The 14,321-nt window shown below is 38.6% G+C and overlaps 1 protein-coding gene across 1 annotated transcript in view; it reads right to left on the bottom strand.

Annotated features, from left to right (window-relative positions):
* Window positions 1-2,154: 2,154 nt before the first annotated feature.
* SLC49A4 (solute carrier family 49 member 4) overlaps window positions 2,155-14,321 on the bottom strand; it is a 152,706-nt gene continuing 140,539 nt past the window's right edge. The window contains exons 8-9 of the mRNA XM_084642531.1: window positions 10,404-10,586; window positions 2,155-3,983 (exon numbers count right to left, since the gene is read on the bottom strand). Of these exons, the coding sequence (XP_084498657.1) occupies window positions 3,868-3,983; window positions 10,404-10,586 (299 nt within the window). The 3' untranslated portion in view covers window positions 2,155-3,867. The remainder of the gene's footprint in view (window positions 3,984-10,403; window positions 10,587-14,321) is intronic.

The raw sequence follows: 14,321 nt of genomic DNA, 5'->3' as shown, positions 1-14,321 counted from the left end.
CTCAAATAAATTGGTTAGTCTCTAAGGTGCCACAAGTACTCCTTTTCTTTTTGCGAATACAGACTAACACGGCTGCTACTCTGAAACCAACTTTTAATTGTATTTGACAAATGTGACCTGGTATTTCAATTTTAAAATGTCCTACAGAGAGACAGGACATCTCCAGCCCATTTCCAAACAACTGAATCTGTACAAAACAGTCTCTCCAAAGCACTGTGGATACAAACCATATATATAGGCTGAAATTTTCCCAGATACTTAGGGATTTAGGACATCCAATATCCATAATTTCCTCCTTCATATTCTATGGATACAGGAACTACATATATAGTTTGTATCTGTATATGCTCTATATCCAGTACAGTATATTACAGTACCTAAAATCCTTGGATACTGCACTTTATGTTCAGTTGATTTTCTACCACAGAAAATAATTTTCTTTGAATATCACATAGATGCCTGGCCAACCCTTCTCTCTAGAACTGAACTGGAAATTCAGAAAGCTCTGCTTCTGTGGTACTTGTATGGACACACATTTAAGAGAGAAAAGGCCATAAAGGAAGGAAAAAGGAAGGAGAAAGGAAACAAGAGGGAAGAAGTGGTGGGGGATGGGGTGGAGAGGGAACTGAAGAGAGACAGAAAATAGAGATGGAAGTGAAGCCCAATCCTTCTAATTCTTACCTACCTCATTAGCAGCAAGAGAAATAGTACAGCTCATGAGCCGGTCAAAGGAAAAAAGCAGCATAGCTGGAAGTTGAATTTACAGTTATTATGGAGCCAGAGAAAACTGAGGAGCAGCCTAGAATGTAACTAGCTATTTAAAACAAAGATCTATTACAAGAGAGAAATGGGAACTGCACAGCCTCATTGCTCACATTTTCAACACAAAATACAGCATAATTGTCCATATTCTAGTAGCTTTCCACATATCAGGGCTAGGAAAAATTGCTCTTCTGGATTTCTACAGGAAATAACTCTCAGCCAAGAGGAGAAAGGGAATATTGTCTTTTCTGAGAGTATTTTCCTGTTAAAATCAATTACAGTTATGGTCAGATGTGTTTGATTTCAATCAATGTCAGTACTCACTGAAAATTAGAGGGACAATTAAAACTAAGTTGCACTTCCAAAAATTGATGTGCTTTTTTACTGCTGAATAATAAATATGAAATATTTTATATTTAATTTCTGAATCTTTTCTGGGACTACTCAATATTAATATATAAGCAATATTTAAAACCCTCCCATTGTCTCTTTCAGTAAGACCTGATTAACCAAGATAACTTTTACCCTCACAAAGTCAAATATACTAACAGCTAGCCTGCTCTGGTAATTGTTAGTCAGGCAAACTCTCATTGGCTTCAGCTGGATTTCTACCTGAGTAAGGGCTGCTGGCTTGGATTCAGTGGGGGAGAATGCTTTTTGTGCAGTCAAATGAAGATCTGAGCTATTTTAAAGATCATGTCAAAGTGCACTCTAACTCTAACAAAGCCACAGTATTTTATATTTCCCCCATCCTCTGTCCTCCAACACATTCTCCCCCACCTGCCACCCAAAGATATGTTGATCTGATGAAGTCCTCAAGTCTGAAAATTAATTTCTATTTATCATAGCAGCAGACTCTTACCTATGGGAGAACTTCTTTATATAATTGGGATCTGCTCCTGTAGTTCTTTCTCAGGCAAAAGCTCCATCAGGCTCAAATGGAAATGCTGGTTGAGTAAGGACTGTAAAGTGGTGGCTTTAGCTAAATATAGTAGAACATAGCCAAGAAAGCTGGATGGTTAACACCTTTGTACCAATCAACTGGTGAAGACGGTAAAAGGATATGTCCAACTGTACTTTGCCAGTTTTCTTCAGCCGCTTGAACACGCTGATTAAATTTATTTAGGATATCTCAATACAGGTAGCTCCATTATCTGACTAGTGCCTTTCAAGGAATAACTCTGATCTTGTAATAGCTGATGTAGCCAATAAACAAGGTCACAACATCCCATTACCTGCTATGGTAAATGTGCCCATTTCATTGAAAACAATAAAAGCAGATGATCTGAAATAACTTATTTCATTTTACTGCATGAATACAATTTTGAATTTAAAATGTCAATGAAATATTCACTCTCTAATGAGGGCAGACAGAACAAATGGATACATAGCTGAAGGGTAATGCACAGTTCAGCTTTTATTTTTTTGAGTTACAGTGGCTGTATTACTCACAAGTGGCAGAGCAGAGCCCCTCACAGGAGTGGAGTGCGTTTGATTCAGATTTCTCACTGAAGCAGAACATTACATGCCAATGCTCTCAAACATGTACATATCCCTCTATATCAAATGGTTACATTAAGAAAAGACATTCATCCAGTGAAATAAAACTCATGTCACAGTTGGTATATGGGTGCAACTTCATTCACTGAAATAATAGCTTTAGTTACAAACAGTGGCATATCCCCATCCAAAGACATGATTTTTAAATAAACCTATAAACACACTCTACATACAATATTTATATATTATATAATTATATACAACATATAAATATTATACACACACATCTGTTCAAATATACATGTGCACACACACATTACACAGAGTACAGGAACATACTCAGAATGGAAATGCCGTAAATATTTTTGAACTGAATTATAAGAATTCAGAAATTACTAATCAGTTTAAAATTGAGTTAAAAAACTACTCAAAGTGTCTTAAATAGCTCTGTTCAAGTAAGGGCCAGACTGACCACAATTTTCTGCTTGGCACTGTACTTCCCAGATTATGCCAGAATTCATGAAACAAAATATTCCACATGATTTGTCATTTCGCTGCTAACAAGAGCACCTCACAAAGTCCAAAGACATTTCAGAAAAATGCCACTTTTAAAGAACTGGATATTTAAAAAACATAACTTAGGTACCCATAATTGTAAACTAATCTTAAAAATACACATGCACTATAGCCCAAACCCTAAAACCTTTACTAAACCTAAACTTAACGGGATTTGGCTCTACACACCTACATTATTTAGTGGCATGAAATTGGGGTTCACAGTATTAATTGGAGATGAAAGAGAAGTATAGTGGTATCCATTACATCATCAACCTTTATCAACAGAGACATCTGAGATACCATAGTTCTTTCCTATTCTAAGCATATGGAAAAATTGCAGAATTTCAGATGCTACTGTCAGCTATGGTGACTTTTAGTCGCAACTACTGTATAACTAAAACTGCACTTACCATTCAGTACACACTTGTTCTGGAGTGAAACTTGAAGCATTTCTAACAACAGTGCAAGGACTGCTAAGATTAGTCAATATGATTGAAAACCCAGGTACCAAAGTCTCACCAGAAATGGCTTTGTTAGAACATAGTGTAGTGCAGCAAAACCACATTATTTTAGCTTCTATGTTTGCTGGCCTTTTAATATTTAAATGTGTTACCTATTTGAGTTATAGATGTTTTTTAAAAGGTTATTCATTATTCGTATTCTGATAGAAGATGGAAAGGTTACTGGTACCTTGGCATCTCTTTAAGTGGTTTGAGTTGGCACAGAAAATCTGTACACTTAATAGCTGCAAGTATTGTTTTTTAAATAAGATATCACAGTTCTGACTAGAATATACACATCAGATATAGTCCACTTGTGTATTTTAGGATACTCTTATTCCCAACTGTACCACACTGTTTATCAAGTCTGTAATAAAGATCAAGTCAACAGATGTTTTAAAAAAATAGCTTCATAGTCTGGTAAAACCACATTTAAAATTTTGTAGTTTCTTTGCTTTTTCCGCCATACAACTGTGCAATTCCAAGCAATGTGCAGAGTGCAGCATCGATTTCCAGTCTCTCTCAAAACTCTGTCACTTCTGTGCTATTAAACTGAGACAACGACATCAAGATAAAGTCTATCATAGGATTCCCTGAAACACAGAATGAGGAGTAGGCTGAGCAAACATGATCCTGGTAGGCACCAGTTGAACCAGGACAACTCTGTAAAACAAAACAAAAAATGCAATTTCAGAAGTTCATATAACATCTTCACCATCGAAGCAATCAGGACTTAAATACTGGAAACTAAAAGTTTAACTGATGGCTTTAAGCTAGCTCTGCTCTAATAACAAAACAGTAACAATGTATGGGATTGAGAGGTGGATGAAATATTTTATGAGATGTTACGGATTTCTTTTTAAAAAACCTCAATACCATTAATTAATTTATTAACTTATTAATTCACCTTTCATAGATTCTAAGGCCAAAAGACACTATTATGATAATCTAGTCAGACCACCAGTATAACACAAGCCACAGAACTTCCCCAAAATAATTCCTAGAACAGAACTTTTAGAAAAATATGAGGAGGTTACTTACCTATATGTGGAGGTTCTTGAGATGTGTAGTTCCTATCTGTATTCCACTGAGAGATATACGCGTGGTGCCATGCACCTGGAGCTGGAGCGTTTCAAAGTAGTAGTGTCCATTGGTCCACGCATGCACCCTTGCTCTGCCTCATGGTTTCGACCAAGGTGATATAGGGTGGGGCACACTGTTTGCACTGTCAGTTCCTTTGCCACTGCAAATGGAACAGATCTCCAGCAGAGGGGAAGGAGGGCAGGATTGGAATAGAGATAGGGACAACACACCTTAAAGAACCTCCACTTACAGGTAACTGGAAGTTCTCTTCTTCTTCGAGTGATGTACCCTATTGTATTCCACTGAGGGTGATTGACAAGCAGTATCTTGCTGAGAGGGTGCAAGGAAGAAGATGGCACTGTGGAATGGAGAACAGCCACACTGAATGAGGCACCCATCGCAGAGTCTTGCTCTAGGGCATAATGGTAAGAAAAGATATGTGCTGAACTCCATGTGGCTTCCCTACATATGTCAGTCGGAACCCTGTGAGTCTCAGGAGAATGCTCAGAAACATGACCCGAAAGCAGCAAGTCCAAAGCTGGGGAGTGGGGTCTCTGATGAGGAGAATGCACCAGGAGACGTGGGACCTCACCTCATCTAGGTCAAACAGCTCAGGAGGACCAAGAGCTGACTTGAGCCTCCCTAGTGTCAGCAGCATGCGCTCCACAGACAGAGCTGGGGCCAAAACCAGGGCAGGAATGGAGGATTGCCTCTGAACCAATGATTCCCATGACTTTGGGGGTATCGATCCGGAAGGGGTACGCAGTTCGGTAACCAGGATCGGCGGATCCAAGGTTCTATGTGACTTCTTGTTGTGTTTACATGCCGTGGAATGCGCCACTTTTCCGTGGCTAGAACCTATGGAGGATGCAGCATCCTTCATAGGTCTTGAGGAAGACTTACTGTCATGCTTATGCACTTTTCCTTGCCTCATGGCTAGGCCCCTGCACAGGGTCCGTAGTGCTGGTACCAACAGAACTGGACTGGAGCACCATGGTAGGAGGTGCGCTTCTTGATGCTCAGGTCAATATTCAGGGAGAGAGGGGCTCCCCAGCCTGGATCCAACCGCGGCCTTATGGCAACATCTGTGAGGTGTTTCCTGAGATGGAGAGCACAGCCTTCCTGGATATGGGCTGGGAAGGAGAGACAGATACTGCACCTGGATGCGATGTGGGCTTCGCCAAGCAGCAAAGGCAGCGCTGGTGCTAGTCACTGATGGGAAACGAGCGAGGGCAGGAAGTGCAGATCTTGAACTCTGGTATCTTTGGCATATTTCAGTACCCAGGTGTGGGTGCTGATGGGGAAGAGGGCAGGAAACCGGCAAAAATGGCTTCCCAAAATCCTTAAAGTCCTGAACTACCACTACCACTAAAACTACTACAAAAATAACAAAACACTAACTATACAAGAATAAAACAGTCTTTTCTCCTGAAATTAGGAAAGTGCGTCACAAGAGAAGAGAGAACAGAAGAGGCTCTGACTCAGACCATGCGGTGATGAGAAGGAACTGAGGCCATGGTCGGTCTGCCTCACTCTTTATTGCTTCAGTCAAAACCATGAGGTGGAGCAAGGGTGCATGTGTGGAGCAATGGAAACTGCTATTTTGAAAAGCTCTGGTTCTGGGTGCATGCGTATAACCCTGAGTGGAATACTATAGGGACCATCACTCGAAGAAGAACCAATACTGATTTAAAAACAGTCAGTGATGGAGAATCCACCATGACCCTTGGTAAACTTTTCCAATGGTTATTTACTCTCACTATTAAAAGTTATAGACTGTTAATCAAGTCACCTCATAACCTTCGCCTTGTTAAACTAAATGGATTGAGCTCCTTGAGTCTATCGCTATAAAGCATATTTTCTAATCCTTTAATCATTCTCATGGCTCTCCTCTGAACCCTCTCCAATTTATCAACATCTTTCTTGTATTGTGGAAACCAGAACTGGACACAGTATTCCAGCAGTGGTCAAAGCAGTGCCAAATACAGAGGTAAAATAATCTCTCTACTCCTGCTCAAGATTCTCCAGTTTGTATATCCCAAGATCGCATTAGCTCTCTGGGCCAGAGCATCACACTGGGAGCTCATGTTCAGCTTATCCACCATGACATGATCCACCAGATCTTTTTCAGAGTCACTGCTTTCTAGAACAAAGACCCCCCATCCCTGCAAGTATGGCCTACATTCTTTGTTCCTAGATGTATACGTTTACATTTAGCCATATTAAAACGCATATTATTTGCTTCTGCCCAGTTTACCAGCTGATCCAGATTGCTCTAAATCAGTGATCTCTGTCCTCTTCATTATTTGCCACTCCCACAATTTTTGAGTCATCTGCAAACTTTTCAGTGATGACAGTAGGGAAAAGAAAACCAACCTTAAACAGCAGTCTAATTGCTTCTTAGGACTTGTCTACACAAACAATTGCATACACCGTGGAAAGCTGCCATAGTCTAACTATTCACAAACACAATAAGAAATGCATCCGATGAAGTGAGCTCTAGCTCACGAAAGCTTATGCTCAAATAAATGTGTTAGTCTCTAAGGTGCCACAAGTACTCCTTTTCTTTTTGCGAATACAGACTAACACGGCTGCTACTCTAAAACAAACACAATGGTGACACGTGTTAACCATTAATTAGAGCACTCTGATCTAGTCCTCACTGAAACAGAACTAGCTCAAAGTGCTCTAGCAAACTGTTAACACACATTGGCAGGGTATACCCAGCTAGAGCTGGATAGTTTCACACCCTATCATGCCGTGGTCTCGTTTAAGGGTAAGTGTACCCAAGTCCTTAGATTTCTACTGGCTAAAATATGAAAAGGATAATAAACAGCACTTTGATTATGCATCAGTTCAGCTACATAATTTGGATTGGAAAGCTAATTTCTCAACAGAAACTTTTGTGCAGTAAAACTATTAAAGTTATAAAGGTCCCATAAAAAACTCTCAAGAGACCTCTTTGTAACAATTAAATGTAATGTGTAAGAGCTCTTAAGAGCGTGCATCTTGTAGGTTTGAAGAATCCTCCCCACTGATCAATATTTATTAGTTTAGCCATTTTAATCAGAAAGCAAAGGCATAGCAATTCCCTTTGTTTTAGTACTTTGTCTCTGCCATAAGTTACTGAAGAAGCATCAGTTTTACTGGAGGATGGTCTTTTGCCTCATTCAGTATTTCTACAGAATTCTAAATGCTCTCTTACGGTTTAGTAATCATATTAAAGGCTCCAGCATTGCTGCTTAGTTTAATCCATAATTCATGTGGCTAAAGGTAAAGCACAATGTATGTTCTGGAACGCAAAAACACAACATCAGAAAGCTCGAGAAACCAAACCCCAGAAAATGGCAGTACAAAACCTACCCCGTAAAAACCCGTCTCTATTCATGTAGTAAACTTAGACATGCCTCACTAAAACTCTTTGTTAGTTTAAGTAGGACTGCTGTATTCCCAGAAGTTATCAGAAACATGCCTCACATAACTAACTAACTAACTCAGAAAATTATACTTGTGCTTAACTAGACTGAACATAATCTAAATCAAACATCAAAAAAGGCTGAGAATTTTATGACCTATTTTAAACCTTCTCTTTTTGTACTACAAAAATCATTGGAAGAAAAGGAGTACTTGTGGCACCTTAGAGACTAACCAATTTATTTGAGCATGAGCTTTCGTGAGCTACAGCTCACTTCATCGGATGCATACCGTGGAAAAATCATTAGAGCACTAGTCAATTCATGCTAACACATTATAAAAAGTCCAAAGTTTAAAAAAAACAAAAAAACTAGAACAGTGAAGAAAACATGAAACAATATGGAGAGACTGGGCTTTTGATACTAGAATACAGTGCTAAGAAGTTAGATTAGGGATTCTAAAGTCTTAAATCTCACATTCTAATAATCTGCATCAGAATCTTCAGTCTGCTAGAAAACTCTAATGACTGGCTCCCCAGTAGCCTTAGTAATTGGGCACTAATATCAGAATATGAAGAGAGGTGAGACATCAGAATGAAAACTAGTGACTGATTATATGATTTGAAAGTGAGACACAGAGGCCTAGAATTCTACTGCACTTTAGTTGGACTGACAGTAAAAGATGTATGTAAATCAGAGGAGAAAAGACTGATTTAAAAAAGGAAGCATTTTTATTACAAAATCATTTTTCATTTTCCAATGGATTTTTCTTTTGGTAACAAAGCCAGTAATTTAATCAAATGGACATTGATCAAACCTTAGAGATCATATAAATGATCATGCTTTTAATAATTTGAGACACTGCATCATTGAGAATGCATTATCTTGAAGGTAACAGTGTAACTTACTGCTTCTTCCTTTGGAAAAAAAAGACTACAGCTTATGTTTTTTCCATGTTTGCATTCACGTGTATTTACTGACATCCTTTCTGGAAAAAAGTACTAGAGTATTCTAAATTATGGTCCAAAATCATGATTTTTCCAACATGTTACTGCCATGTTTTGAGGTATTACTGTAGAATACTATAATAATTATTTTTAGTAAAATGACCTCAGACCCATTGATTTGGCACTATATACTGTATCCTTATACTCAATGGAAAATGAATTCGTAACAATGGACTTTATCATTTAGAAGTACAGTATACTGAAAATATTTCAAATTTGTTTTGTTTCATCTTGCCAACTCATTTGTGAATATTGGAAACAATCATATTTGTGTTAATGCAGTTCACATCCACTACTATTCTCAATATGGATTTGATTGAATCATTGCAATTTGAACGAGTTTCCTAAACAAACATCAAATCACTTTTAACTGGTAGATACAGGCCCATTGTTGAAAAACTGGCTTTTAATTTTCAGGCCACAAATGTAGTTTAGATTTCTATCAGCTTACACCTACAAAATAGTAGTTAGAAGTTAGAATGAATTTACAATTATTCCTTTTTACAGTTAATTGTAGGTAGAAACCCAGAGACTAAATTGAGACATCTGAAAGTCTGGCCAATAATTTAATATTCTTAATTTCAAAATACAGTTTACTGTGAAGTTTGCCACTTTCCTCTTGGCTAGGAACATAACATTTTAATTAAGAGATGTCTTGACAATTATACTTAGAATTCATGTAAGATTTTATATTTACAAAGCAAACTACATACATTTTGGTTGAAAGTATTCTTCTTGTACCACGAAAGAAAAATTAACCTTGCTGATCTCTACATATAAAAATAGCAATTTGTAACTTTAAAAAGAAGAATTAGTGAGGTTGCAGGGTTTTATTCTAAACTTATCTAGGTTTTCATATTGTTACCATAGTAACTCGTATCTAAATGCAAATATAATCTGCAAGATATACCACTCAAAATTACAATGACACATTATGTGACCAAATAAATAATACACAAGAGATGAATATAATAAAGGAACTACAAAGAATTTGTTGGAAATATCAACACAAAGGACTACCTTAGCATATTAGACCACTACACATCATCTACTGCAGTATTCTGACTCAGAGCAGTGGCCAATATCTTGTGAAGGTAACTCCCTCCCACCATCAATAATTTACCCAGCCATGTGTTCAATGATAAACATTGTGGGGACAGAGGAGAAATTCTTTTCTGCCCACCACCGGCGAGCAGTTTATACCTTGAAGCATGAGATTGGATTAGCTTTATTCTTTTATCTAGAATAGCTACAAATGTTATTAATGGCCAGAACATTTATCCAGTTCTTTGTAAAAATCCAGCCCTCATGTTTATCTCAATAGCTTCCTGCTGCAGTGAGTTCTATGAAAAGTCCGGATATCTGTTTTTTAACTAAAGGATTTCATTCTTCAATTGGCATGCATGTAAAGACAAACAATTACAAGTCTTTTTTCCCACTGATGTGCAGGAGATTTATGCACAGAATTAGCATTAATGGGAGTTCGGTATGTAAATCCTCCTCCCACTAGTGCCAAAATAGACCCCTTATAGAATGTCTTCACAGAGAATTACATTTAGTAAATAGCTCATATTTCTTACCTTTATGGTAAAATGTGAGAAAAAACAAAAGCACTCCCATAAACATGTTACTCAAAAAGGTGACAACGCCACACGTAATTCCTTCTGGAACAGGGTAGACCGTCTCCACGAAAAGCTCAAAGAATATAGGTATGCTACTATTCAGGAATACTCCCAGCAAGATACAGGATGTGTATAATGTAGCTACAACAAAAACCAAAAACAGTGGTTTAGTTTCATAGTAGCATTTTGCTATCATATTTCAAACAAAAGATGCCCATGATATTAATGCTTCAGTAACTGGAAGACAAAGGAGAATCAAACCTATATTTACCTCTGTGCATCATATAGGGTATAATGTCTCTCTGATAGTAGTCAGCATTTATTTTTGGTTTGATCATTTCAGCAATTTTTATTTGGATACAAATTGAATTCCTGACGATACATTGAGTGATTTGGAGTATGTTTACCAAATATCAGAAAACAGAAAACACTGGAAAAAATATTTATGCAAAGAAACATCTAGGCTGAGTTACCTCCAAAGTGAACAATAACTGTTTTATACTCAGTTAGAGCAGAAACAATTACTGTACTGAATCAGACACGAACTGGAAATTAACATTTTGACTCTCAGTTCCAAAGGTCAGAACTAATTTTTGTTTTCACTTTCCAGACAAATAATACTAATGATCTACCAGCTACTAAGGCATTGCAGGATTAGCCTCTAGTTCGGTGGTTCTCAAACTTTTGTACTGGTGATCCCTTTCACATAGCAAGCCTCTGAGTGCGACCCCCCCCTTATAAATTAAAAACACTTTTTTGTATATTTAGCACCATTATAAAGCCTAGAAGCAAAGCGAGGTTTGGGGTGGAGGCTGACAGTTCACAACCCCCCCTCCCCATGTAATCACTTCGCGACTCGCTGCGGGGCCCCGACCCCCCATTTGAGAACACCTGCTGTAATTGAAAAAGCAGATCATTTGTCATTGCAGGACTCCAATTTTTCATCCCGGATGCATAATATTAGAATATGGCAATTTCTTTCATTGGCTGGGGTATTTTGTTCTGTAACTTCTGATGTCACTGCACTTCTTCCAGTTTCATGCTAGTATAGATATTTTAGCTAGGAAATCTAGATCTTCTAAAGCTATGCAGAAATAAAACATTTTTCTTTTCATTCAGTAACACATTAAGGATCCAAATCAAGAAAGCACTGATTTCAGTGGGACTCAGTCATGTGCGTAAGAGCAGTCCTGAATAATGATGGTTTTCTAAACTGGAGTCTCAGTGACATGAAGAGACCTATCAAAGGAAAAGCAAACGTAAGGGAAAGAGTTACCTAGAAGAACTATTAAGACCGAAAAGAACAAATAAAATGTCTAGAATATTTCTTGGAGGTTCTAGAAGAGCTCCGGTGATATGAAAAGAAATATCCTTGGGATGCAAAAAGTCACCCAAATTGCTAGAAAAAGATTTCCAATTTGAAGGTATCTTTACCCTGTGCTGTGGCAGAAGGATGATATATGAAATCTGAAACTATACTATATTAAAATATTCATCATGGAAAGTGGAGAATTGACAAAGCTGTGCTTCATCTTAAATTAAGCATTGCTCAATCTCTCAACTGAGAAGTTGTTAGTAAGCAGGAGACTTTTGGCTTAAAAAATTCACCATTTGTCAAAATGTGAGGTATAATGAAAGGCAGAAAACAAGGCCTTAGGAGATACAGTAGAAATGCCTATTCATCAGTTCAATCATTTGATGCGGTTCTCTGCCAAAACACAGAGACATATTTCTTTCCCTAGAGCAGGGATTTTGCCTGGAAAAGGAGAGGGAGGAGGGGAGCAGAAAAGGCTGCCAGGAAGATGATATAGTGGCAAAACTTTGGAAGGAGACTGTTCAAGCTGGCCTCTATATTTGTTTTTAACAGGCTTGGATATGATTGTCTCTCTCTCTTTTTAAATATGAGAAACTGTAAAAGCTTTCCCAGCTCCTGTACAATCTTTTATAACCAGCTGGAGGATGAAAGTCAGGAACTGTTCCAAGATAAGTTCAGAGTTCTCAAAGAGTCAGAACAAAATTTAGTATCCTGAAGCCAACAGGCTCTTGTATCTGAAACTGAATGAGTAATTCTCCTGCCATGATATCCACAGATTCTGCTGCAAGCTCTCATTGATACTTTGAAGTTAGTAAATCTCTTGCAAAAATCCTGGTTACATCCAGTAGCACAGCCTCTTGCTTTCGCACTTCCCTAATCCCTGTTAAATAAACAGCAATCATTGATTCAGTTTTCTAATTTGTAGCTACTTATTTGAATCTTTTTTGGTACCAGAGGCAAAAAGGGATCTGGTAGTGGCTTCCGAAGCTGCAGTGTCAGAATAGGAGACAACAGAGACAGGTCTTTTCTCCCCAAAAAAACTCAGCTGGATAAATCTGTGGACACCTATTTAGAATTAAAGTGAGATTCTCTAATACTTTCCAAAGAGAAAATACACAAGGAACTAGTAACTATTGGAAAAAACTTCAGATGGTGAAAATACATTAGCCATCCTGTGTTTGAGAAATTTTGCCCCAAATTTTAAATACTTGCAATTTAGCCAACCAGTTCTCATTAACTTTGAGAATTGTGTTCCTACACTATAGCTTCATCTACAGTATAACTATGTCTTGCAGGGGTGTGAAAACTCCACACCCTGAGTGACATTGTTATACCAACTTTAACACCGACCCCCAGCGTAGACAGCGCTATGTTGGCAGGCGAGCTTCTCCCGCTGACATTACTACTGCCTCTGACTGAAGTGGGGTTATTAAGCTGATGGGAGAGCTCTCTCCTGATGGCTTAGAGCGTCCTCACCAGACACACTATAGCAGTGCAACTGCACCAGTGTAAATGTGTAATGGAGACCTGCCCTAAATCTCAAACAACTCTAAGATGGAAAAGAAATCAATCATTGCTAACTGAATAGTGCACCAGTGTTGAACACTAAGGCACAAGCTACATGACTTGGGAGGCTCTAATATAATCAGGTTTGCTCCAGGATAAGCTGTACTTGGCAAGACAGAGATTTGTCCAGCAGAGGACAGAATGAGTTTGCTATAGTGAGTTCCTATGGAATTACAAAAGGTCCTAATGTTGATTCTGCTGGAGAAAAGGATGGCATGCTAAAGTAACTAAGAGAGCCCCTGCGTTTGGCGGCAAAAAGCTCCAGCTCCTCTCATAAGTACCATGTGGGGTGGAGTTGTCTACAGAATTTTCCAAATAGCACCTTCTTATTCAACTAATCTATATCCTGTATGTTTTCCAAGCCACATTGTTTGCTTTTGTGACAAACACACATTTTTATATTACAGTGAGCAATGCAGAGTCAACATATCACCTTGAAAGACATTTACCCTCAATCACAGCATTATCCAAGATACTGGTGTATTTCCTTATTAGAGTAGATAGCATTGCATTTTTCTATTCCAACGGCCTATCTAAGTAGGAACTTACGTGGCCCACACTGCAGCAGTAACTGTAGGAAAATGCTTCAGTATTTCAACATGCCATCATTTGGCATCTCTGAAAATTAGTATTTTAATGCTGGCAACCGTCACATAGAAGTGCAAAGTGGGTTCTTCTCTTCCTCATTCACCAATACCGAAAGTGTCAACAGTACTGACTTCAGAATCTTTACTGCTGTAGGTAATAGTTATAGATAAGGCTGTGAGTCTGTCACGGAGGTCATGGAAGCCATGGATTCTATGACTTTCCGGGACCTCCAGGACTTCTGCAGAGGCCAGTGCGGCTGGCTTGGGGGCCACCTGAGCAGCTCAGGTGCACCGACCACTGCTGGGCCAGTCTCGGGCCACCGCACCCCTCCCCCCACAGCAGGATTTTGGGTATGGGAGGGGGCGCAGGGCTGATGCAGGGAGTTGGGCTTGGGGTGAGGGAGGGGG

Source organism: Lepidochelys olivacea (genome assembly GCF_965140295.1).
Source record: "Lepidochelys olivacea isolate rLepOli2 genome assembly, chromosome: 11".
Taxonomy (NCBI): domain Eukaryota; kingdom Metazoa; phylum Chordata; order Testudines; family Cheloniidae; genus Lepidochelys; species Lepidochelys olivacea.
The sequence above is the reverse complement of the archived record's forward strand: the minus strand, read 5'-3'. Positions and strand labels throughout refer to the sequence as shown.